General features: G+C 45.7%; 1 protein-coding gene across 1 annotated transcript in view; it reads right to left on the reverse strand.

The window, feature by feature from the left end:
• The window catches only part of PALMD (palmdelphin), a 217,153-nt gene that overhangs the window by 23,167 nt on the left and 166,527 nt on the right, over positions 1–27,459 (reverse strand). Inside the window, exon 6 of the mRNA XM_086954644.1 lies at positions 20,645–20,758. Coding sequence (XP_086810770.1) covers positions 20,645–20,758 — 114 coding nt within the window. The remainder of the gene's footprint in view (positions 1–20,644; positions 20,759–27,459) is intronic.

Raw genomic sequence — 27,459 nt, forward strand, 5'->3', positions numbered from 1 at the left:
GAGAGATGGTGTTGTTCCACTGATCACTAGTGGGGGTAGCAATACAACCATCCGTGTCTTTTGTTGGAGGGTTGCATTGAAGGCAGTGCATCCCTTTCCTTTGCGGACCCCTGGTGAATGCTGAGAGTGGGTGGATTCCATTATTCCTTTGGTCCTCCATAGCCAGCATGGTATTAGCACCACCCCCTCCTTCTCACCTCAGCACAGACAGACAGTGGTCTTATTCACTGCACCAGTGCTGCCTAGGCTCCATCTAGGGTAAACTGCTCAGGCCCTGCCCCACTATGGTCCTCTCGCTGTTCTTTATGTGGTATGGCATTTGCATGCAGTGGTGGTTGGAACCGTTGTTTGTGGAGTCCTGATACGCTGGTGCCTGCAATCTTTAATGTAGAGAGTTAAGCTCTGTAGGCAGTAGGGGGCTGCTCACCTTTTATTCCACAGATTCACAGCTATTTTGCGATGGGCCTTGGAGGCAGCAAGTGACCCACTCTAGTGCAAACGGCCCATTCTGGTGCCATCCACCAGTTTTCTCTCTTTGTTCTGGTTTCTTTTTTGGGAGGCACAGGCATCCTCTAGCAGCAACCAACATGCACAATGTAGTATTTATAATGGGCGTGCAGCCTCTCTCTGGGTGCTCTCTCTCTCTCTCTCTCTCTCTCTCTCTCTCTCACTCACAAGAGTGTGGTGGTGTGGGACTCTTCTCTCCTTTGGTGGTGCAGCTATGTTTTTACCTGCCTTGCGCTCTCAGAGACAACCACCTCTGGCCTGCACCAGGCTGTTTCTCTCTGTTAGCAGCAGAGTGATCCACATTGCTACCTGGCAGTCACTACAGCTCCTAGCTGACCTCCACTGTATTAGAGTGAGAACAGAAGAATCTCCTGCCACCCAGGCTCCACACAATGGCCACCCATCCTCTTTTTGATGGTGGTAGGTGGCCACGAGGCATCATGCAGTGATTGTTCACCCCCTTGTGACCACATGCTAAAGAAATAGGTGACATGGACACACAGATGTGGTGGGTGTAACTCACCACGGGCACGTGCGCCCAGCCTCCTTTATTGACAGTATCACCTGACTGGGTGATGCCTGATGGGAATGGGTTTGTGGTGAGTGTGGGGACTCCGCCCAGGGAGGAGCTGACCTGGGACGTGACTATCAGGACACTCCAGGGGGCTATAAGTGTCTAATCTGTCACTGTGCTGCATCGTTCGCATCTTTTTCCTGAACTTCAGCATTCATGTTGGAAAAGCATACCACGTACAGAAGATGCACACACATACATACATCCTAGTCACATAGATACATGCTATTCATTTTGCAATCATTCCTTGAGTGTTTCAAAGCATAAAATATTAAAATGAAAAAAATAAGCTTAGTTCTGGAGGTTGAGCATCCGCTACAGGGATCCCATCATGGCTTACACGGCCTGCACATCAACAGCCTAAATTCACAGATCAAGTTTTTGTCTTGCTGGGGCTCATAATAAGAGTATTTTTCATGCGCCAGCAGATGGGTTGGTTTGTCGAGTTTACTGTATAATTTATTCAGTGTAATGAGTATTAATACTTCTTCATATCAGAAGCTGTGATCCAGGCTGAGATCTTTGTTTGTACTATGACAGAAATAACTGTGGCCCCATTTTTCATGAATGCATTACCCTCCTTAACATTAAGTGGGGACGGGGTGGCTTTAGAGAAGCTGGAAGAACATCCCATTACCCATTACCAGGCCCATCAGAGTTCCCGACAACTCTTAATGAGGCCCTAATTCTGGTAATACTGACAGCTCTTATTTATGTGCTTAGAAACAGGATTAGTACTAGATGAAACACTATATAAAAATCAAGTTATCATAATATTATTATTATTATAAGATGTAGATATCTTTAGAGTTAATTCTATCCTATAAAGAGGTGAACGAAGGAAGGACTGAGGGTGAAAGTTTTGCAACCGAAAGATCAAGTGGGCCAAGTAATTCTTAGCTCTCTGCAGGCACTTAATCTTTGTTTTCAGGTGGACCCGTACTCAAGACATATGTACCCATAAGTTCAATGTTTACCAGGGCACTGAGTGCAGCAGTATAATTGGCTGCTGAAAATTTGGAAAAAATGTACAATTTTGAATTGAAAAATATTTTTTATAATAAGCCGTTATTTGAGAGGTCATAAAACAAAACAGTACACTGTGGAGAAAAATTATTTGCCCGGTTTTTAAGTATTGCTATGAAAATAAAATGGTTCCCCCCTCCTGGAAGGGAAGTATAATAGTCCCACTGTTCAAGAAAGGAGACAAAATTATTGTCAGATTGTGCTTCTTGATGCAGTGGGTAAAGTCTTCCCTAAATGCCTTTTGACCCAAATTATCAATTGGATGGATGCCACTAAAACTTTACCATTGGAACAAACTGGGTTTAGAACAAAACATGGAACAATTGATAATTTAAGTACCCTACAGGTAATAAATGAAAAATATGTTGAAATTAGAGAAGGAAGGGTGTATACAGCTTTTATGGACTTCTTCAAAGCATTTGACAAAGTAGGTCGTCCTTTGCTGTGGAGTAAGCTTTTAAATTCGGGTGTGCCGCGCACCCTTTTGGAGTTAGTTTGTGCCCTCCATATTGATACTTGGTGTAGAGTCTTAACAGCAGGGGAAAGAGGTCCTTCACAAGCTATCTCCACCGCAAATGGTTTAAAACAAGGATGTTTATTTGCTCCCCTGCTTTTCTCATTATTTATCTCAGATCTCCATGACTATTGACCCCTAAGTGAGGGCATTGCCCCAGTGGTTGGGTGAAAACCGATTGTGTGTCTACTCTATGCAAACAACATAATAATTTTGGATCTAACGCCTAAGGGATTAAATAGTCATCGGCAGGCACTCCATAAATTTGCTGAGGCTCACCATTTAAAGATTAATATATCAAAAAGTAAAATTATGTGTATGCATGGAAGAAAGAAGCTGAAGTATGGAAATTTTGTATGGTCTGTAGGTGGCAAAAAACTTGGAACTTATAAAATCATATACCTTTTGAGGAAAGATAGTGTGTGGCAAACCTTAGTGATAAAGCCCACATCGAAAATAATATCGCTAAAGCCACTACGCAGAGGAAAAGCTTGGGTTCCACTTTATAAGTCTACCAGAAAAAGACATTTTGTACTTTTATTGGAGGTGTTTCGTTCAAACCTTCCTACCTCCCTGCTGTATGGTAAGGAATTGATCGATGTAGAGAAAAGGAGATTTTTAAATTGATCGATGTAGAGAAAAGGAGATTTTTAAATACAATGAAAGGCTGAATTTTAAGAAGTTTAGCCTCAGTTCATTCGGCATGTTTGAGAAGTACCTGGCACAGGGTCTCGCGGGAATAGTGCATTGGGTCTTAGGTTTGGTAAAGGGTGATTTTGGTAAACTAAGATCTTTACTTCGAAAAATATTTTTACAATGTTTAAAAGAACTGTCTTTTTTTAAAAAAAACATTTTTTTATTTGCAAACTGATGAAGAAGACATAACAATGTTCATATAATAAAAAGAAAAAAAATACATAAAGTACAAAGTAAATGTAGCACGATCATAACAAAAGCTAGTTTCATTTTCCACTTGGAACACATTACAAAGTAATTCATTTTGTACATACATGAATAATGTCGGAGCCACGAGAAGAATGTAAATCAATTTAACAGCAAAATAACTATCCGTTGAAGAAAAAGAGAGAAGAACATGTATATCTCTTTTCTCCTTTTCTCCCCCTTTAAGCAAAACACAGGGCTATCAATAAAGTCGCCCCATATTTTCTCAATTTTTTTTAGTGAGCGAGCTCCTCTGAGGTTAGCTAACCCGAATTCCATAGAGCAAATTTCGCTCACTAATGACCACCATTCCCAGATGTTAGAAGGTTTGGGACTGATCCATGCTCCGGCCAGTGTAAGTTTAGCACAGGATATAAGAATCGTTATCAGGGCGGATTGAGGTAGGGAAATAGGATATAAATCAAGTAGTACAGTTGATGCGGTAAGGGTAGGTAGAAATATCTTTTTGATTTTCAGAACTTTGATTATTTCCCCCCAAAAATCCTTTAGAGTTGGGCAGGAGAACAGCATATGTTCTAGGTCTGCAGCGTAAGCAAGGCATTTGGGACATTTGGTGCGGTCCCTTTGAATGTTATTGAGGGACCACTTTGAGATCTTTTCCGGTGTATAATATAGCATACAAACTGTGCAAAACTGTTGTAGTCTTAAGCTAGATGAATGTACAGCATTGTTGATGTTAGATAAAGAGCATATACTTTGCTTAGACGTTATGTTTAAACCGGTTTTACTGCTCCATTTTTGAGCTAGTTTTGAACAGTCATCGGCTTTGACAACACAGAAGTATATGTATGCCTCATTTATCACTGATTTGTTTTTAGTGGAATATAGACAATTCTAAATATCAGAGTCTGGGATATTAAGTAGCTGTTTCTTTCTGATTAGGAAATTGTGTATTTGTATGTATTTAAACCTCATGGTTTCCGTCAGATTGTAAAGGGTTTGTAAAGTGTGAAAGTCTGTGTGCCATATAGGTCCCCCAAAGTATTAATACCAGGAGTTGACCATCTGTGGGCCGTTCCATCGTTGAAAATTCCCGGAAGACCAGGATTGCCCCAAAGCTGTAATTTCGGGTGGTAAAAGAACTGTCATCAATTTTTAGAAATTTTAGGACTGTGATTGATTTGCTGCAATTAGATCAGTCCCTGCTCTTTACCTCCTCACCTTATCAATGAAGGGCCACCCAGAAAGAGGCCACTTGGGAAACAAGTTTCACTAGTGATAGAAATCTTGCACTCTGAAAGATGGGTATCCATCTGGTCATTGATTCCTGCGTGGTAAATAAAGTCCATGCATATATTTCTTGGAACTTGCCACATGGTGTTTTCCATTTTTGGCTAATATTGAGGCAGGGATTACTCCCTTTAAATCCTTTATTTTCAAACTGGTATGGTTCATCACCGATTGGTAATTTGTGCAATAATGGCCTGCAAGATGTTAATCATGTATATTTGCCCAGCATTACCATTGTGTCGGTGAAAATGGATGAGACCATTATGTCTACAGCTATCTATTCTTTCAGCCTCAGCACTAATTGATTCTCTTTATGAGCCGCCAAATGAAATGCTTTGTCATAGAATTTTAAAATTTTTAAAGTGTTTTTTAAACATGTACTAAGGTTCATTAGGTATGTATGGGTAGCTGCTAATACTTGTTTTTTTCTATGTTATTTTTAGCTCCTACACTTTTCTACTAAGGGCATGAAAGATATTTTTTATCATTTTGTACTGTGTAGTATATTGCTATGTTTTAATCTGAAGATTTTTTTATGATCTTGTATTCCGCTTAGGAGTCACTGATGCCTTGTCGGGAAGGAACATTTTCTGTGTTAATTTTATTATCAAAATGGAATCCTTACTATTGTGTTGTTGGTTTCTCAGTTTACATTGACCTCCATGGAGGTCTGTAATCATAAAAAATAAAATTGATTGAACTGAGAGGTCATGCTAATTTCTGCAAAACTGTACTTTTTTCACTACTTTTAACAGGCACTACCCAACCTAAGAAAGCGAGGTGGCAATACTGGTAAACAAGTGCATTTTTTTTTACTCTTTTCACCTCTGTGCCCGAATTTTTTTTAAACTATCTGCATTGGACTGTTTGAGCACATGCACTCTTTTTTTCTCTCTTTTTTCACTCATGCAAAGTACACATTTTTTGTAATTTTCATGACTATGTTTAGTTGCAAGCCCTAACATAATAGCTTGACAATATGAAAAAGGTGACAATATATTCCAATGCTATCATATTTTCAAATGTGTTCAATATTTCACTCCATTTCTCATGTGGATAAAACTAAATCCCAGATCACTAAGTAAAGAAATACTGCCCTGAATGTGTTGAGTTCAGCATTATCAATGTGTATGTATTTGGTTAGGAAAATAGAGGGCACTATTAATTGTATACTAGTAGCATAGGCCACTAAATTTGGACAGATTCACTCTTTAAGGTGGGTACAGTTGATTTAATGACAAAGATCTAAATTGGCACTACAGGGCAAGGATAAAAAACTATGGGCCTCGTTATTACGAGGCCGGTTAGATGAGTGTCTGACCGGCATCATAGCAGAAACTGGACAACATGACAAAGAGTCTGTCGTCCCGCTACCGTTATTTGGATGCAACCACCTTCATGGCGGTTGAAAAATGTATTTTCCTTTTGCAGCTTGTGCTGCAGAGCCTGCCGCATAATGCATGGATGTTTAGGGGGCACCACGGGTGCACCCCAGGGCCCATTGCAGAGGGCAGAGGGGACAGGGCCCTGATAGGGGCCCCAAAAACCATTTCCTCCAGCCTTTTCATTGCGGAATAACCAATATGAAAAGGCTGCTGGAAAGGTGTATCGTAATCCCCAAAGGGGTGCCTGAGCAGGTACTACCTCTAGTTTGGGGATTACGATCCACCCACCACCCGGAGGCAGAGCAAAATCCCCTGCAGGCATTGGTCGGACCCCCTGTATCCTAATACAGTGGTCGGACAGATGCCTCAGATGTCAAGCAGACCGCCACCGACGAGCTGTCGGATGGCCTTCCACCCGCCATCGTAATGAGCCACAATATATTTTATAATTAGTTATAGCCTAAGGAATACCACATCCTATTTGGACCTTGGTTTGCAGACCTAATATTACAGGCTATGAATCTTTTGCAGCCCAGATAACTTGTTTAGAATCTTTTTGTTTATAATGTTCTTTGTTTTGAACACTGCATCCTTTATTGTTTCTGTTTGTTGTCTACCACATTATGTATGTAATAAAAATGTGTGATTTTTATTTAACATTCGTATATTTTCATTTTACTGCTGTGAAATTATTTTTCTTCAATTGATGGAGGGATACACATTTGATTTGGATTTGTTTGCTATTTTAAAGCGATGTGACACACATTAGGCTTGCATCATGATATAAAAAACTGCAAAAGTATATATGTGTTGTACTAAGGCCTTATTAGCTTATGACAGAAGAGCTGAGCATCTATAATCAATGTTCTCACTAGAGTTGAAACAAAACAATTATTATTCTTCCACAATACAGTTTCATCTGAAATCAGAACTTTGGTCCATGAGGGTCACATGGGAAGACGTAAAATAAGCACTGGGTGAGAGAACTGATAGCTAGAGGAGGACACCAATTATTTTCCTGCACACTCAAAATCTCAGATAACATTTCTGTTGTAACAATTATATTTTTATGGTCACAATCATTTGGGAGACAACCTCATCCCAGTCCTGTAAATCATGCACTCTCAACATATGTTGAGAATGCATGTTAACATTATACCTTCATTTTCACTCTCTTGATCAAATTATGTAATATTATTTGCATTCCATTACAAATGATACCTAATATAATTCATCCACTGGAACATCACATTAATATATCAGTGCCCCTAAAGCATTTCAAGATATAAACCTCTCACTTTACAAACTGGTATAAAGTTCCAACTCACTCTTGGTTTCCTTCTTATTACAATTTGGTACATACTTTGTAATTATCTCCTTGCATCTTCCAGTATGAGTTAGTCATTGATTGTTTTCTGTGGCCTTTCTTTCATCTCTTTTATTTCAGAAAATAAACTTTATTCATACTAGTCAATATAAAACTTTCAATAGTCGTTTTTTATGTTCTTGTTGGATATTATTTGTCTGTATGTCTTTAATTCTTTTACTTTAAACTCATAAACATTATTGTTCAGGTTCAACTTTAGTTTGAATAACTTTTCTTCTATGTTTTTCACTCTTAATACTTACCGAAACGTCTATATAAAATGAATATTAAAATTCTAATTAATGTTTTATGATATGCTGTGTAAAACCGGCTTAGTAATGAAAATAATTAATATTGATAATACATATTGTATTGTGTTATTTTTCTTCTTTACCCAGGGTTCAAAAACCTCAATCTTTATTGTTCCAAATCATTCATTGTCAACACTGTTTACAATTTTGCTTTTACATCCATGACCCAAACTCTTTCACGTCAGTTAATTACCTTTTAATCAAAACCTTGTCTGTCATTTTCTCTAATATTCTTTACACATGGAAATCCTCAATAGGATAATATAGATAAAACAACTTAAATCTGGTCTGTCATTGAGTTCTCTTGGATCGTGTGTTTCCTCTAAAATAACTCACTTCCTACTCAATGATTTTTCAGTGAAATTACTTCTTCTAGGGTCTCTTTTCACAATCGCCAGTATCTAGAATTTCCGTTGTTACAACTGATCTCATTTATTAACATACTAGCTTACCCGTCGCACGTTGCTGCGATCTCAGAAGAAAGGAAAATGAAGGAAACTCGTTCTGATAACCTTAAATTTACATTGTGTCATTGTTATTGAAACGTATTTATTTTATTTTTGAAAACATTTCTAAGTGTGGCTTGAGCAGTGCGTCCTCGATTGGCTTCCAATCTTGATTCTGGTTGCTCTCCTGTTTCATTCGAGCGTGCTTGAGCAGTGCGTAATTGATCGTTTTCCAATCTTGATTCTCGTTGCTCTCCTGTTTCATTTGAGCGGGCTTGAGCAGTGGGTAATCGATCTGTTTCCAATCTTGATTCTCAATGCTTTTTCATTTGAGACGAACGGGCTTGAGCAGTGCGTACTCGATCGGCTTCCAATCTTGATTCTCGTTGCTCATTCGTTTGAGAAGTACGGGCTTGAGCAGTTTATATTCGAACAGCTTCTAATCTTGCTTCCCGTTGCTCGTCTGTTTCTGAATATCGTAATGCCTTTTTCTTTCGTGCTTCTTGTGTAGATTGACAAATCGATTTCCATTTGGGGGTCTTAACTGTCGACGATGCTCGCAAATTCGCTGTCTATTTCAGTATTCGAAAGATTATGAGGGCCCTGGGAGGGCCGATTTAAAAAACATTTTTTTTGACAGAAACCTTTGCGAGAGTGTACTCAACAACTTCACAAAGTTTCATTGCGATCGGATGAATGGTGTAGTAATGCATAAAGGACAAACAGACAGACGATATTAGAAATAAACACATGTACATTTTATTCAATGAACATATTTATTTTTGTCACACAGTGCATACTGCTTCAATTTTATTTTGCTTTGATGGTCAAGGACAAGAAGACAATTGTGAAAGATTGCCAATATGTGGATGTGATGACAGCACCACTTTTTAACATGCATGGGTGTTTCTGGGGACTATGGTCAAAAATAGAAATAGACACATCCCATGCTTTTCAATAATTAGGTGCAAAACAACAGTTGATGGACAGAATGCAGAACAATGTCATACATTCACCCCAGTACAGAGATCTGGGCCTAAATCCATTGTTTTTTTGCACTCCGCACCACCCCAGTTCAGATATGGCCATATGCAAATCAGCCTTGACCTTGTGCCTCATGGGAACAGTCCAGCCCGAACTGCCAAGCCATGTCTTTCCTGGACCGGAATCAAGCATCCTAGGACCGGTTTCTGGCTATCAGCCGTCTTCAGCCAGGATATCTTAACTCCAGTGGTGTGGAGAGCATGGGACTCACGTCTGAGCATACCCATCCCATCCGGGGTGACAAATGCAAAACAACAGTTGATGGACAGAATGCAGAACAATGTCATACATTCACCCCAGTACAGAGATCTGGGCCTAAATTCATCGTTTTTTTGCACTCCACACCACCCCAGTTCAGACATGGCCATATGCAAATCAGCCTTGACCCTGTGCCTCATGGGAACAGTCCAGCCCGAACTGCCAAGCCATGTCTTACCTGGACCGGAATCAAGCATCCTAGGACCGGTTTCTGGCTATCAGCCGTCTTCACCCAGGATAGCTTGACTCCAGTGGTGTGGAGAGCATGGGACTCACGTCTGAGCATACCCATCCCACTCGGGGTGACAAATGCAAAACAACAGTTGATGGACAGAATGCAGAACAATGTCATACATTCACCCCAGTACAGATATATGGGCCTAAATCCATCGTTTTTTGCACTCCACACCACCCCAGTTCAGACATGGCCATATGCAAATCATCCTTGACCCTGTGCCTCATGGGAACAGTCCAGCCCTAACTGCCAAGCCATGTTCACCTGCTACGGTATTTTGATGGCAATGGCATAGCCATTTAACCTGGAGGGCTCAATGCAAATGCACATTTCGAAACAATGCCATTACTGTATGTGACTATGTAATATATCATACCTCAGAATTCTTTCTTACATTCCTAAAAATCATCATCTTGTGATACACTAGAAAGTATGCATTTGCCTTCAACTGTTTCACCTTAGGAAAATGCTGCTGAGACTAATATTTGGCAGAATGTTATGTTATATTATTTGCTTTAGCGCACGTCTCACCCGGGGGCATATTGGCGCTGTTGCGGATCCTGACAGGAGGTGCAGACCAGGGAAGATTAGTATAAGTAGGCTTTTAGTAATTTCATTTTACTGCTGTGAAATTATTTTTCTTCAATTGATGGAGGGATACACATTTGATTTGGATTTGTTTGCTATTTTAAAGCGATGTGACACACATTAGGCTTGCATCATGATATAAAAAACTGCAAAAGATGCTGAGCATCTATAAACAATGTTCTCACTAGAGTTGAAACAAAACAATTATTATTCTTCCACAATACAGTTTCATCTGAAATCAGAACTTTGGTCCATGAGGGTCACATGGGAAGACGTAAAATAAGCACTGGGTTCTGAGAACTGAGTAGCATCATTTTTAGATTCTGTAATGTATGTAATGTGGGGCAGGCCCATGAACAAGGATCCGGCATTGTTATCAAGTTATTTTATGGCTGCTGTTTACAAATATGAAATTGGGTCCGCAGGAGACTTTGGGGCATATCTACAGAAAAAGAGTTTTGCAACTCTCAAATTGCAATTTTTAGTGACTCGCAATTTGAGAATCGCAAAATGCAATGTATGTAGGCTTTGCAAAAAAAGTGTGAATCCTACATATTCCTTAATTGCAACTCCCAAATTGCGAATTGTAATTAAGATATACCTTACCATTCATTCCTATGGGCTTAAAGGCCCATAGCAATGAATGGGAAGACATTCGCTATTTCCGATTACCAAATAGCTCAATGCAATTTGGGAATGCAATTTCAAGGGTGCAAGGGTGCCAAAATGACACTCGTTTGCACCCCTGAAATATGCATGTGTGCACATGTTGCCCACATACGTGCCCTAAGGGCATGTATGTGCGCCATATGGCACTTTGAAAAAAGCAAAAAAGTGTTTTTTCCCAGAAAATCGCAAATGACCACCAATTTGAAGTTGGTGGTAATTTGAGATTCCTTAAGGCCAAATAGCACATTTCTAGTGCTTCCAGAATTGCATTTAAGGAATCGCTATTTGCAATTCCTTAATTGCATACGCCAAATAGAGAATCGGAAATTTTGCGATTCTCTATTTTGCAATGGCCTTTTGGGATGATACATCCCAAAAGGCTTTTTCCCATTCGCAAACTTGCAGATTCTGAGAATCGGCCCGTTTGCAAACAGGAAAACGGCCATATGGCCCTTAGAGGCTGACAAAAATATAACAATCTGTGCACGTCACCACCTAGCCTGATTTGTATCTGTTTATTCATTACATTCTTTTTTTTATAATTCTTTTTATTAACAATTCAGAAAAAGTGGAGGTCATCACCATCAGAGGATACAAGGATCACATTTGCACCCTAGGAAATTCAGAGCATACCAGACATTTACATTATCAGAGTATTGCCAGTAGTATATTACAAATCAGTTCACAGTGCGAGCGGCTCGTCAACCGGAATACTTTGGGGGTCTCACATATGTTACCCCTGTACTCATTCCAATTAGACCACACCCCCACCCATTTCCGGGGGCACCCCCGTGCCACATACACAGTCTTCTCCTGGACCATGCACCAGTCCATGTCCGTCGTCCAGGATTCTAGTTTCGGAGGCGTTACTGCCCCCCACAACCTAGCAATGTTCCTCTTTGAGATTGCAAATCCCAGCGTCGCCCAAAGCCTCCCCCGAAGTGGCAGGTCCGTGGGCTCCCAGATATTTAAAAGGCACCTCTTTGCCTCCACTCGTAACTCCACCTCCCACACCTCTTGCATACAGCGATGTATTCGGTTCCAATATGTTTGGAGCACTGGGCACTCCCATATCATATGGAAGTAGGTCCCTACCTCACCGCACCCCCTTCTGCAGAGCCCATCCTCGCTGCGGCCCATGCGCTGCAGTCTGGTCCCAGAGACGTATACTCGGTGGAGAATTTTTAGCTGGATCAATCTAATTCTGGCCGAGATGGCTACTTTCTTAGGGGAAGCAAGTGCACTCCTACACTCCTCCTCATCTATCTCTAATCCATCAGTCTCCCATTTCCCTTTGAGATGCAGTAACAGATCTGGAGAGTTGTTAATGATTTTTTTGTATATGAGTGAGATGGCATGCTCAGGGAGGTGGCCATCTAGCAGTCTATCCTCCAGGGGGGAGGATTCTGGGGGCTGGGTCCCTGAGGGGATGTTTGTCTGGAGGGAGTGCCTGACCTGCAGGTACCGGAAGTGTTCTGTTTGTGCGAGATCATAAGTGCGTTGGAGTGAGGCAAAAGACACAACACCGTCTGGACCCCATAAATCTCTGATGTGGGATATTCCAATAAGGTCCTAGTTACGGAACCCTTTTGTGCGACCCAGAGTACCCAACCTCTCTGAAACCCATAGCGGGGTAGCCATTGTAAGTGTGTTGGCCCATCCCATTTTACGCTGTACAATGTGCCATATTTGGACCGAGTGCTGCGTGGGCCCAGTGAGTGGGTACCTGCCAGGTCTCGAGTAGAGCGCCGCCTCGAAGTTTCCACCCGGAAGGAGCCACCGGTCCATTCCATATCCCGGGTCGTTACCGTCACTATAGGTACCCTGATTGATGGCCGAGAGATGTGCTGCCCAATAGTACTTTCGGATATCCGGAAGTGCTATGCCTCCGTCACACCATCCCAGTGTAAGCTTCTGAAGGGATATGCGGGGTGTCCCAGACCATAGTAGCTCTCTGTGTGTAGCCTCGATGGAAGCAAAATAGGATTGTGGAATCAGGTCTGGATAGTTTTGTAGAGCATATAAGAATTGTGGCAGCGCCATCATTTTAAAAAGCGCCGCCCTACCCAATAGGGACAACGGGAGCTTCCGAAAGGAGGCAGAGTCCCTTTTAAATCACTGTAAAGGCGGCGGGAGATTCCTCTCATACCTACCTCTTGAAGGTCCCCACACCTCCTGCCCCCACGGATAATCTGGAAGACAAATGCAACGATCTAGCAGAGTACTTCCACACTAAAATTGAAAAAATCCTGATCACCTTGCCCCAAATTAACATAGGAGCTGAGCCCCTGGAGGATGAGGGTTTACCTCTGAGGACCCTGGACTCTTTTGGACCAGTCACTGAGGATGAATCTCTTAAAGTCTTATTGTCCATTGAGAGTGGCTCTCCCCGGGACGTTGTCCCCATGAGGATTCTCAAACTGGTTGCCCCTTCCATTGTGGAGCCCATTACTGAGGTAATTAAAGCCTCATTAGGTGCTGGTGTAGTCCCACCCAACTGGAAGGGTGCAATAGTAAAAGCCCTCCTAAAAAAACCTAGCCTAGACCCCCTTGATATGGCGAACTACAGGCCCATCTCGCTACTCCCGGGACTAAGTAAAATCACGGAAAAATTGGTTAATCTCCAGCTATCCAATTTCCTTGAGTCCAACGGTGTGCTGAGAAGCTCCCAAACAGGCTTTTGCCCGGGCCAAGGCACTGACACCGCCTTGCTGGCAGTCGCGGAGGAGGTACGCTGCATCTTGGATTCTGGAGGATCAGTGGCAGTGATCCTCCTGGACCTCAGTGCAGCGTTCGACACTGTCAACCATCGAGTGTTACTTCAGCGACTGTCAGATGCCGGAGTGAGGGGGACAGCGTTGAAATGGCTAAGGTCCTTCCTCAGCGAACGGACCTTCCAGGTCTGGGAAGGGGGCGCACGATTGGCATCCACCCACCTCCATTGTGGTGTGCCTCAGGGCTCCTCTCTGAGTCCCACATTATTTAATGTGTACATGGCCCCCCTGGAGGATGTGGTGGCTCCATTTAACATCAAGATCGTGAGCTATGCCGACGACACCCAGCTGGTGTACGCCCTCTCCCAGGCCACAGATAATTCCCAGGTGCTACATTCCTGCCTATCCAAAGTCCACTCTTGGATGGGGGATTCAGCACTAAAGCTGAATGGCTCAAAAACTGAGATAATGCAGATGGGAATGAAAAATCCCTCACTCCCCTGCTCGGCTTGGCCTAGCTGCCTGGGACCCCCCCCCAAACCCAAGGCCGAGATTAAGAGCCTGGGTATTTGGCTAGAGCAAGATCTCTCCTTCAGGACCCAGGCTTCCAAACTAGCTGGTGTCTGTTTTGGCCTTCTCCGATCAGTGCGTAAAGTGCTGCCTCTGATTCCATTCCTATCTCGGAAGCTTTTGATGCAGGGACTGATCATATCCAGATTAGATTTCAGTAATGCAATCTACCTGGGTGCCCCTGAGATCACTCTGAACAAACTTCAACAAGTTCAGAATGCGGCGGCACGAATGCTTTACAACATCCCCATGTCACGATCGTCCAAACCCGCATTGAGGGCGCTGCACTGGTTGCCAGTGCGAGAAAGGGTTAAATTTAAATCTCTCTGCCTTGTACATAAAATCTTGCAAGGCAAAGGCCCTCCTGCCCTCCAAAAGATGGTGACCCCGTATAAAGCAAGCAGAACTCTACGCTCTGACCAACAACATTTAATCATGGTCCCCAGGGTCAAAAAGGCCCGATCAGGAGGGAGGAGATTCTCCGTAAAGGTTGCAACCCTTTGGAACTCACTCCCCCTAGGTCTACGCTCGGAGCCATGTCTCCTACGTTTTCGTAAACAACTGAAAACTTTTCTCTTCTGCTAACCTGCTGTGCCTCTTTTCTGTCTTTTATTGCTACTCTGTTTGGTGAAGCGCTGGGATGCTCCAGGGTAACCACGCGCGATACAAAACTGTTTAATAATAATAATAATAGTGGCCTTATCTTTGGAGATGTAAATCCCCAGGTATCTGAACCCATCAGTGGCCACCTCAATCGGGCAGTTCCGCGGAACCGCCGGAGGATCTCCATGCAGGACATACCCCGAGTTTCTTCCGAAGCTAGTGAAAATGTCCAAGGCTTAGTCATCAATGGAGAGCACACCGCTAGCCCCTCCTCCGGATCACCCCTCGGGACTCTGGTACTTGCAGTTCTTTAGTGGATCACCCAGGTGGGTGCAAGTCGGTACTTGTAGGACTGATGAATCTCTAGACCCGATACATGTCCCGGATTTTAGGATATCGCCCGAGACATGTCTCGGGTTTCGGGATAACTTCCCTCATCAGTAGAGAAAGATCGTTAGGGGTGGAAGAGAAGGCCGCCACACAACAGTCAAATGCCTCGATGCCAGAACCGGCACGCAGGTGCATCTTCCAAGAGGTGTGCTCTCCATTGATGACTAAACACAATATGGCTCCCTTGAGCTTTGGGCCGAGGCCTTTGACTGTTGCGAAATCCTGTCCTCCCATCCATCAGCCCACCGGATCCCCTTCAGGGAGAGGTCTTGTCTGATCCAGGCAGCGAGTGGTTTCAGAGACAGGGCAAAAAGCAAAGGTGAGAGGGGGCACCTCTGTAGTGTACCTCTCTCTAAAGCAAAAACCTCGGAGGTCTTATTATTAACCGTCACCTGGGCCAAGGATTCAGAATAGAGGAGACACCACCCAATGAAGCCAGGGCCGAAGCCCAGTTTCTGAAGGACTACCATCATATAGGGCCATTCAAGCGTGTTAAACGCCATTGCGTCGTCAAGTGACACCACAACCGCATCTTCCTCAAGAGTGTGACAGAGCCCCAGGACTCCATGTAGACGACGGATATTGAGCGCAGTGTTGAGATGGGGCATGAAGCCCGATTGGTCCGGGTGGACCAGTGTGGATAGGATTGGTTTGAGCCAGTTGGCCAGGACCTTGGTAAGGATCTTGGGCTCTGCGTTTAGCAGAGATATGGGCCTATAAGAGGCACAAATGTCTTTCGGTTTCCCTTCCTTAGGGATGGCCACAATTGTGGCTATACGTTGATCCCGCAGAAGAATACCCCTCTCCCTGCTCTCCTCAAACATACATTTTAGATACGGGCTAAGGTTTGAGCTTGTATAACTCGATCGTCAGTTCATAAGGCCCTAGGCCTTTTCCCGGCCGAAGATCCCTTATAGCCCGGTCCAGTTCTTCAGCGGTGAGCGGCGCCTCCAAGGTCTCCCGTTCTGCCTCCGAGAGGGTGGGTAGACGGATGTTAGTTAACAAAGGAATAGAATCCTCCTCCGGTCGGTCAGACCCTCTACTATAGACGTTCTGGTAGTGCAACGCAAATTCCGTGACTATCTCACGGGTTCCGTGACAATTGCTCCTGATACAGCCCTGAGCTCCGCCACCACTCTGCGCCTGTTGCTTTTTATCCAGCCAGGCGATAAGCCTGCCTGCCTTGTCTCCTTGGTCATATACTCTGCCCTCCCTGTCTCTCGCTATATTTTTGGCGGCATCCGTGTCCAAGGCCTTATATTCCACAGCTTTAAGTTGCATCTGGTGGACTACCCCTGGATCGTCAGCATTCTGCACCGATTCTTCCAGTTCAAGGAGATCCCTCTCCATATTGACCATTTGCGCTTCACGTTCTTTGCGGCGGCCAGAGATCACCGAAAGAGCCTCACCCCTATGCACAGTTTTGAAGGCCTCCCACAGGACTACTGATGAGTCTACCGTACCGTCATTATTCTCAAAGTATCGGTCAATCGAGATAGTCAGTGCCTTCCTCGTGTCCTCATTACGTACCAGGCATTGATTGGCGCTGCACACCCTTCCTGCCTGTCCCCATTTGTAATATGGGCCAGCAGCGGGGAGTGGTCCGAAATACCCCTTGCTAAGTGTGTGGCTTCCTGTATGGTGGTCTCCTGTTGCATGGGTGCTAATATGTAATCTATGCGTGAGAAGGAGCGGTGTGGGCCAGAAAAGAAAGTGTATTGTTTGTCCGTTGGGTGTCGAAGACGCCAGAGATAAGTAAGGCCAAATGTCTCGAGGAAATCAGCTAGCCACATGTGCCCCGTTGGTATGTCCCTGGGTGGATGTCTATCAACGTTCCCAGAGACCACGGCATTAAAGTCACCCCCCACTAGAAGTTGCCCTTCCAGAAGGGAAAGGAGTAGCTTGTCCAGATCTTGATATGATTGTGTTTGAATCCCAGGTGGGATGTAAGTCGTGACTAGGTTTATTCTACGACTCTCCCATTTTCCTGAGATAGCAGCATAACCCCCAAGAGGGTCAGAGTCTGTGTGATCAATGACTAGGGGAAAGTTACGGCGCAGAAGGATTCCTACACCCCGAGGTGAAGCTGGCATGTATTGCCAGAGTGTATCCCTATCTATTCAGCGCTTGACACGTGTTTCCCAACAAGTGGGTCTCCTGCAAGAGTACAACATCTGGGAGGTGACGTTTAACAACTTGCAGCACAATAGTCCTCTTGAGCTTATCCCTCAGCCCGTTGACGTTCCTGCTCAAAATCTTGAGACTTTTATCCCACCTCATAGTAACTAACACTGTTAACCACAAAAACAGCCCCTAGGTTCCTGGTGCTATGCATACGTATGTCTGTGTAATCCTGGTGTGACCATTTGAAACATTCCCCCGTGTCCCCAACCAACCCCCACCCCTCAACACCTTCCCCCCAACTCCCCCTTTCCCCAACATGACAGTTGCCCTCCCTACCCCCCTCCCTGCTTCTCTGCTCCGTAGGTTTCAAACTACCGGCATCCCCAATTAGCAGAGCGCCTTTCGCCCAAACCCAAACCGGGAGTGAGGAGACCCCCCCCCCCAAAGAACTCCTTTAGGGGGGGAAAGAGTGCACCGGACCCAGCTTCAGCCATCGCCCAAGTCCACCCCCCCCCGATTCAAATACATCTTACACCCAAGTGCACATCCCTAATTAGTGGATCATAGTCACAGCAGTTCAGAGTGCCTCTCCCCTCAAAGTATCAAGGCAGCCCGTATAGGACAGGCCTCAAGTCTATGGTCTCATGACATTTTAGCTTACTGTTCGTAGAGGTCTGGTGCACATGTCAGTAGTCTCTAATCACCAACAGCATCCCGAAGAGACCCCTTTGGGCTGGCCGACCCCGATCGCCAGGAGCGCTGACTCTGGGCGTCTGCTTCTGACCTTCCAGCCACGGATCCCGGCGATGCCGCCTGGTTATCGCTCCAGCTTTCAGCCACTGCTCGAACTCGCTGCTGCGACGACTCCCTCTCCAGCCAGTCCTGCACGTCCAACAGTGTAGCGAAAAACAGGGACTTCCCCCCTCGATGACCTTCAGTTTGGCTGGGAAGAATATCATGTATTTTAGACCCCGCTCTCGGAGTGCTGCCTTCACGTCTGCGAATGAACGCCTCTCCCGCTGGACCTGAAGCGTTAAGTCGGGGAAGAAACGAATGATGGCGTTCTCGTGTTTCAGGTCCCCCATCTGTCTTGCCGTCTGTAGGATAGCGTCTCTATCCCTGTAATTCAGGAGCTTAGCGATAATTGTCCTTGGCGGCGCACCCGGTTTGGGTTTTGGGACAGCTGCGGGTGGGTCCGTTCAATCGTCAACATTCTAGACAGATGCTTGGGCTTGAGGTGGGCAAGAATGAGGTCCTCCAGGAAGAGCTCAACACTAGGCCCCTCCATTCCTTCCGGCACTCTCACCACGCGTATGCTGCTCCTGCATGCTCTCCTTCCTGATCTTCCAGCTTGAGGGCCGTCTGTTTGTGTTGGCAGACCAGTTCATTGACCCATTGTTCCATCGTTTTTGAGGAGGCCTGTAACTCTCGAATGTCTGACTCATTCGCCTTTGCTTTTTCTGTGGTCTTGGCCAGGTTCGTTCGGAGTAGGTTGACCTCAATAGATATTTTGTCCATTTTCGTCTCCAGGTTAGTGCCCAACGTTTGTATCGCTGACATTATGGAGGCCAGGGACGGCTCCTTCGGACCTGCAGGATCTTCAGGTACTTTGCCGGCTTGGCCCTGTCCCACCGGGACCGCATACTTGTCCAACTTGTTGGCCTGGGGAGCCGTAGTTGATTTAGGCCTCATGGTGGCAGCACCTGCGTGCCGAGGTTCGTACCACGGGCCTCAACCCTCTCAGGGCAGCGTAAGTGCCGCAAAGCGGCCGGAACCTACTTCCCAGGCGACCCCCCCTCTCTGTTCCCAGGGGGGTGTGCTTCCCTGTTTTCAGCTCTGGCCTACCTAGGTGCGGCTGTAGAGTTGAATGCGTCAGTTCCGTCGCGTCTTGAGTGTCCCACCCATTCGGGTATCCGAGTCCTTCACGACCTGTGTCGTCCCGGGCTGTTCGATCTAGGCCAAGGCTATCTGCACCGCCTCCACCACTCCCCGGCCCTCCTGCAGCCTTCGGCACCCAGGCCATATTTCCCACCCTGTATAGTTTACCACTGTCCCATCGCAGGCCAGCACCTCCGCACTACAAGGGCAGGGCCCATCCGCTGCAGTGTGCCCACTCCGACCAGGCAGTGTATTGTGATTGTGTGGGTGCGCCGGTCGTTGCCCTCGTTTATGCCTCTGTGCCCGGGGCGCTTGCCTTGCCTACCGGTGCCGTCCTGTGGGTACAGGTCTTGTTGTTGGTGTGGTGCATCTGCGTCCTCCAAGCCCGGCTCCACTGGTGTGAGACCCCCGTCTCCTTTTCTGGCAACTCAGGCCCACAGTTCGTCCCTCCGGGGGTAGCGCCTCCCCCACCGCCGGAACAGCGCAGCTGCCACCAGGCCGCAGTCTGGCCCCCTACAGGGTCAAGAAGGTTCCCAGGGGTCCACTGTCCCTCGTGGACCCCCTGCGTCGACAATGTCTCTTGGGCACCACCGCCGAGCAGGCCCTCGGCGCCCGCCGTCCACTCGCGGGCAGGCCTCAAGCTGGGAGCTCTCGTGGGCAGCACGGCCGACTGTCGGTTCCTGCGCCTCCGCGCGCTGGCCGGGCCCCGCCTTGCGTGAACTTCCCCTCTGCGACAGAGGCGCGGCTAGCCCCCAAAGTTGCTGTCGCCGGTAGTGGGTCTCTAGGGCTCCTACGGGAGCGAGTTAGGGTGCACCTTGGGGCGGATAAAGGACGGATGGCAAGGGGGAAAGGACTTGTTCTCAGCGGAGCTCCCCTTCAAGGCAGCCATCTTCACTGGTGCCCGGCCACGCCCCCCATGCATTACATTCTTGATTATATGAATAGCTTGATGTTGTTTGTTTTTTCTTTTTTGCTTCATGATTTTACGTAATTTGCAATAAACTATAAACTTACATTGAATACCACTGCCAATATAGTTAGTGCAAACTATAACTGGTAAATATAACTAATCCTAATGTTTTCACTTCATTTGTGCTGCAGGCCGCTAAGAAGAATACAACAGTAACCCTGAAACTCCTCAATATATCTAAATGTATTCTAATTATATCTTGCTGAACCACATATAGTTCTCTTGAAACATATTGTTTAAAGAAAATCTAGAAAATGTCATCATTAGTATGAACAGTACCTTTCCTATTTTGCTCATCGTCGTGTTCTTCTTTATGTGCTACCCTCTTATGCATGGAAGGTCTGTAGGACCTGGGAAGGTCAGGTATATTGGAATATATGTAATTCACAGACTCTGAGAAAACAAAAAGCAGAGAGACAGAGTTTATTCAGTTTATTTTCATTTTTTGTGAAATTATACAATGAGCGACATCTTCCATGCAACAAAACTTCTCAGTGGGCACTGATTTTCTTAGAAAACGTAGACCATGACTTGGGCCCAACTGAGATAGGGATGTAAATAAGAGTCTCAATTGCTGACCTCAAGGGTTGCCCCCTTCTCATACAAGAACCATATAAACATGAAGTGTTAATATTGACAATTAGAACATTTAGATGAACCACTTACGTTTAAGAAGTGGTATAACAGGAGTACTACTTTACATATTCCAAAATGCCTTATGAGTAGGCCCAATTAAGGTTACATTTAAAAACAAGAACAACAGGTTGCATCATTGCATCCTTCTAAAACTATATGAAGCAACTGCTATTCATGAGGCAAAATGAATCCTACATATTTAGCTGCATTACAAACCCAAAGGAAATCTCATATGGGCCTTTCTCAAAATATTCATGAATTCTTCATACCGCTTATTGCTAATTAGAATGCCCAACTTTGGACCTATTGAACTCTGCAGTTTATTCTGAGAATACTTAGAGCCTCCTTATTTCTGTGGACTCTTAGACAGTCAAGCTTCCTCGCTTGTGCCACACAGAAGTCCAGATTAGCGAAGGGACAAACCGTTGGTGTAACCAGGCCCTTTATAAAACGATAAAATAAAATAAATACATGTGTCCCTGTATCCCTAGTCCCACTCTTGCATGTGAAGTGTCTAGCTCAATAACCCTAATTTGTAGCCTGATTTAGAATTTTGCAGACATGACAGTGTTGCCTCTTTACAAGTGCCATAGGATATAATGCACTAGAAATGAGGCTCTCCGAAATGTGGCCTCTGTAAATTCCACTTTGTGGAAACATCCCGAAGACATGTCTCAATTTAATGATCTTCACGCACCAAAATACCCTATTCTCTCTTCTCATTTCCAACTCTTCTCAGCATCATTGATACTGTTTACCACTCTAACATAGTCCTGGCTCTTGCATACTTTAGCATCATGGACAAAACCTCTTGTTCTTATACGTCTTTTTTATTTTTCGTTTTCAGTCTTCTGTTGCTCTTTCCACCAACCCCTCTGTGAAGTGGTGTTCCTCAAGGCTCCATACTTGGGGATCACCTGTGCTCATACTACAATATATCCCCAGGGCACATCATTTCCTTCTTTGGTTTTCCCATAGCATCTTTCCAAGAAGGGCCACACAACACACTCTTCCACCATTACAATGTTAAATGTTAATGTGTAACATTTCTGGACATTTCTGGATGTTAGAAACTGGCTGGCACTGAGTTCTGTAATATTCAAGATCATCTATTTCCTAGATACATCTTTCCCCACTAATCTTTCCCCTCTGCACAGGTGGCATTCCAGCACACACAACCTGCTTCCACCTCCTTAGGTTACTCAATCACTCTGACGCTCCCTCTACTAGGTTCACTTCAGTTCCTTTTGGCCTTCTTGTTTGAAACATCATCCCAATTCATTCAAAGCTACTCCTTCCATTGATATATTTGAAAGAGAGCTCAAATAACATTTCCTAGCACTAGCATGTCCAGCTTTTTTCCAGACCCTCTACCCCGTACACACCCACTATATGTAAGGAAGTACATATCTATACATTTCTATATGTTGTTTGTTTGTACTGTAGGCATTTTTAAATAATCAATCAAGTCTTATCTACCATCATGTGTTCTTCATGTTATGCACAATCTGTTATCTTTTCTTACGGATCACACTATGTCACTGTATATAGCAACTATTAGAAGTGGCACTTAATTGTATTATTAAATATGATAAATATATTTGTGCTAAAATATCGTTTAATTTTGATCACTGTAGTCAAAGGAATACAAACAACTGAATATAGTTAACCCTTTAGGAAAGAGTGGGAGCATGATGAACTGAAATGTGGAAGATGTAAAGAATAGCATCGTTTCTCACTCACCATCATGAAGGGAATGGAGGTGATGTGGAGGGAGCAAGCAGGGTTCAATGAATGGACAGATGTAGATACTACAAGCTATCGAAGGTAACAGAGTAAGGCTAATTTGTGAACATTTGGTCAGATAGTGTTTTTAACACATTTTTCAGTTTTCTCTATTCACTTACATAATAAATAGGAAGGGCAGTTTATTTACACATAATGATTCTTGCCCTGAACCATGTGGATCGGCATTAAGGGTCTTATTAAGAGTTTGACGGTCATTGGACTGCCGCATCGGCGTGGCGGACCGAGCACGGTGAGCTTGATGGTCCAATCAATCAATCAATCAATCAATAAGGGATTGTAAAGCGTGCTACTCACCCGTGAGGGTCTCAAGGCACTGTGGGGGGGGGGGGGGGGGGGGGGGAGCCCCTCCGTTCAGTGGAAGAGCCAGGTCTTGAGTGTCTTCCTGAAGAATTTGACGGAGGTGTGCGTGTCTGAAGTCGATCGGAATCTCATTCCAGGTCTTAGCCGCGGTGTAAGAGAAGGCTCTTTCACCTGTTCTGGCTCTGCGGATGCGTGGCTGTTGGAGAGGTTGGCGGATCGGAGGTTTCTCTTGGGTATGTGGAAGGAGATTCTCACGTTGAGGTATTGGGGTCTGGAGTTGTGGAGGCATTTGTAGGCTTGGGTGAGTATCTTGAATGTTATTCTCTTCTCAACGGGGAGCCAGTGGAGGTTCCGAAGGTGTTGGGTGATGAGTTTGTCTCAAGGGATGCTGGTGAGGAAAAAGTGGAGCCAGTCGAAGGCGGTTCCCCGTATGGCGGAGTCGTGGAGTCTGGCGGTGGGAGACAGTGTTGAATGCTGCAGAGTATTCGAGTAGGATAAGAGCTGCGGTATGTCCTTGGTCAAGGAGGGTGCGGATGTCATCTGTGGCAGTGAGTACTGCGGTCTCAGTGCTATAGTTGCTGTGGAATCCGGATTGAGAGGGGTCGAGGATGGCGTTTTCGTCGATGAATTTTAGTTGGGCGTTGATGGTCTTCTCTGTGACTTTGGCCATTAAGGGGACGAGGGAGAAGGGATGGTAGTTCGTGAGGTCCGTGGGATCTGCTGAGGGTTTCTTGAGAAGGGATCTGACTTCTGCGTGTTGCCAGACATCCGAAAGGATGCTGGTCTTGAAGGTGGCGTTGATGGTGCGTCGTAGTTCCGGAGAGATGGCGGTGGTGGCTTTGTGGAAGATGTTCAGGGGGCAGGGATCCGTGGGGACTCCTGAGTGGATGCCATACATGGTGGAGGTGGTGTCTTCGGTGTTGACTGGGGTCAGGAGGAGATGGTGGGCTGGATGATGCTGCTGGAGTGGGAGGTGGTTTCGGAGGCAAGTGTCTGGTCGTTGAAGTTGTCGTAGAGGCCCTTGATTTTTAGATGGAAATAGGATCCAAGCTTGTTGCAGAGGTCCTAGGATCAGGTGATGGCCATGGTTTCGCGGGGGCTTGGTGAATTCCTGGATGACGCTGAAACGTTCCTTGGAGTTGCTGGAGTTTGCGAGGATCTTGTTCTGGATGAAGGTCTTTTTGGTGATTCTGATGAGTTGGTGGTATTCTGTCATGGCGTTCTAGTAGGTGGTGCAGTCTTCTGACGTTTTGCTGTTTCTCCAGGTCTTGTCAAGACATATGCAGGTGCGTCAGGATTCTTGGAGGTTGGTGGTGAACCAGGTGGCCTTCCTGGGGCGGTCTCTGTTGGTGTTGGGGTTACCTAGGGGTGCAAGCTCGTCTGCGCAGCTGGAGATCCATCTGTGGAGTTCTTTAGCTGCGAGGTTGGCGTCAGTCGAGGTGGTGGTGGGGTGTCGCGGTTGAGGGTGGAGTTCAGCTGCTCTTCAGGGACTTTTCTCCAGTTTCTTTGTGGAGGGCGGGGGCAGGTTTGGGCTGTGAGGGTTTGTTGACAAGGAAGTGTATTCGATGGTGGTCTGTCTATGGGGGTTGCGTGGTGTGGCTGAAACGGATGTTGTTTCCTGGTGCGAAGATGGGGTCGCTGGTGTGTCCTACCTTGTGGGTGGCATGGTGATTATCTGTTTCAGTCTGATGTTGGTGAGGTTGTTCAGGAGGGTGGAGGAGTTGGGGTTGCTGGGGTTGTCGAGGTGGAAGTTCAGGTCTGCGATTAGTATGTAGTCCACGAAGGCAATGGCATGGGGTGCAATGAGGTCGGCGATGATAATGGCCAATGAAGGTGTGAGGTCCGGGGGTCTGTAGGTGAGGTTGCTGCACAGTGTGGTTCTAGGGCTGGTCTGGATCTTTAAGTGGAGGGGTTCGGTGGTGAAAAAGGAGCCACTCATAGTGGAGAGTTGGAGGAAGCTTTTGTGTGCGAAGGCGAGTCCTCCTTCTGGGTAGTTGGAGCAGTCCTTCCTCTGGATCATGTATCTGTGAGGGATTGCGGTTGTGATGTCGAGGCTGAAGAGGCGTTGGTCCAGGTTTCGGTAAAGAAGGTGACGTCTGGCGAGAGGGTGTTGAGAAGGTTCCAGATCTCTACGATGTGTCTTTGCAAGGAGCGTACGTTGAGGAGGAAGCACTTCAGGGCTTCGTGGTGTTGGCGACCGGCATGGGGGCGGTGCCCGAGGGAGTGCAGAGGGTGGTGAAGGTCTGGCAGCAGGAGAATTGACTGTGGTTGGTGTTCGGCGTGGATAGTTGGCAGCGGGTGTTTCTTCCGAGGTTGAGTGTGAGGAGGGGTGGGCAGTAAAGCCATAGCAGTGAGTGGTTGGAGATCCAGGGTCCCTGGTGCTGGTCGCTGTTGGGTCATTGACAGGCGCAGATTGGCTTGCCTTTGGCACCCTGGCGGTGTGCCCATTCCTGCGTCCGCTGCGCGGCCACCATTAAATAGGGAAGGGGAGGGAAGCTCTGCTGGGAGGCGGTAATGGGAACGGCAGGGGGCGGTACCGTGGGGGAGCAGTGGCTGGAAAAAGCAAACGAGCGAGTAAACAGGCAGGAAAGGCACTGAAAATTAACAATACTACGGGCATTGACACAGAAAAATTAACAGTACTACGGGCACAGGCACAGAAAAATTAACAATACTACGGGCACAGGCAGAATACTGCGGGCTCAAGCACAGAAAATACAGTGAGACAGAGGAAGACACCAGGCAAAAATGGGCACAACAAGGCAGACAGGATACGAGCAGAGGCAGGCTCGAACACCTACCAGGTCTCTGTCTACGGCAGCGGCACACCAGCGGAGCTGCTGGGGGAGAGGGCAGGTCCCTGACCAGATGTCAGAGGTCCTGCTTGGTCACCCCTGCACCTGCAACCATTGGAAATATGTATCTAAATTCTCAAGCCAATCAAGTGCATTGCAGCCGGTTGTCTCTCAGTCTTGACACTGTATAACAAGTTGGTCGGATCAGCTGTGTGAAGACTGTGCTGGACCACCAGCAGACCACCAACCACCCAGTTCGCAGTTGGGGAAAGGCAGCCACCATACGGCAGTACAGGGGAGCTGCAACACCGTCCATATTTCGAGTAGCCTGATCCACAAGTCGACTGCAGCGGTCTGACGAAGGATTTGGGGTACTTATTCCAGGCAGATTCCGTGTGTGGATCCCTTTCTCCGGATCCCCCCTTCACAACAGGATCTTCACCCTGAGGATTATGACCCTGTGGGCGGTGATATACAGGTGACATTTTTTTGTTTCATATACCCATTGCCAAGACTGCCCACATATGGGCTGAACCTTGCTAATGGGTATGTAGGTATTTTTCCACATATATCATGCATTTGTGTGCATCCACCACATATGTAATCGAAATGCACTCACAGGCATCGATATATTTTTAGAAAAATACTCACCACTGCTGCAAGATCCCCGCCTCCACACCGCTGGCCTCATGGTCAACACGCAATATGGCGGTCTTTGGTCTGCCAGCACCGTCGGCTGTTGATGGGGGCAGACGTGGTCCTACGGTGGTAGGACCACCAACCTCGTAATGAGGCCCTTAGTATTCAGAAAACAACCAACTTAGCAGACCATGAACAGACTAAAAAGACCTTGGCAACAGACGGACCTAAGGTGAATGGAGCTCTGCCTACATTGCAAGTGCACATGAAAACTATCTTTAATCCTGTCATCCTTGAAACTGGTGGACATTTGCTCAATCATGTTGGTAGTGATTTGAAATGCATATCTGCACATTCTCATATTTTGAAGGATCGGCCCTGTAAATTTGAAGAATCTAGTATCCAAAGGATTGTTTGTTTATGCATACATTTTCAACTAACCCATGGAGCTCTTAAACGCGATCACACAAGTACTCATTCTGCCTGTGAAAATTGCTTGTGAAAGCCCTTTGAAATAATTAATCTCCCTCATCCACTGCAGATGTAGCACATTCTAAATTGTAATCGGTTAAATGGTAAATTTACTGCATGACCAGGAAATACTAGAACAAAAGATAAGCCTACAGAAAAGCATGGACGTCAATTCACAAAAGTACCAGGAGTAGCAGAAGTGACATCGCACACTCTTTGACCTTCACTTTCACTCGCACATACATGCTTACACATACACACACTCTCTCTCATATAAACACCCGCCACAAATGTGCACACGACATACATTTCAAAGCATTTTTTACTAACCTCAGCTGCCAGTAAATGTCATGCTCCAACTAATGGTACTCCATTTTTATTACACTAATAGTGAATATTATTATTCACTATCAGAGTAATAAGAAAACTGACAGAAAACAAGAA

This window comes from Lissotriton vulgaris, chromosome 1_1 (assembly GCF_964263255.1).
Source record: "Lissotriton vulgaris chromosome 1_1, aLisVul1.2, whole genome shotgun sequence".
Lineage (NCBI taxonomy): Eukaryota > Metazoa > Chordata > Amphibia > Caudata > Salamandridae > Lissotriton > Lissotriton vulgaris.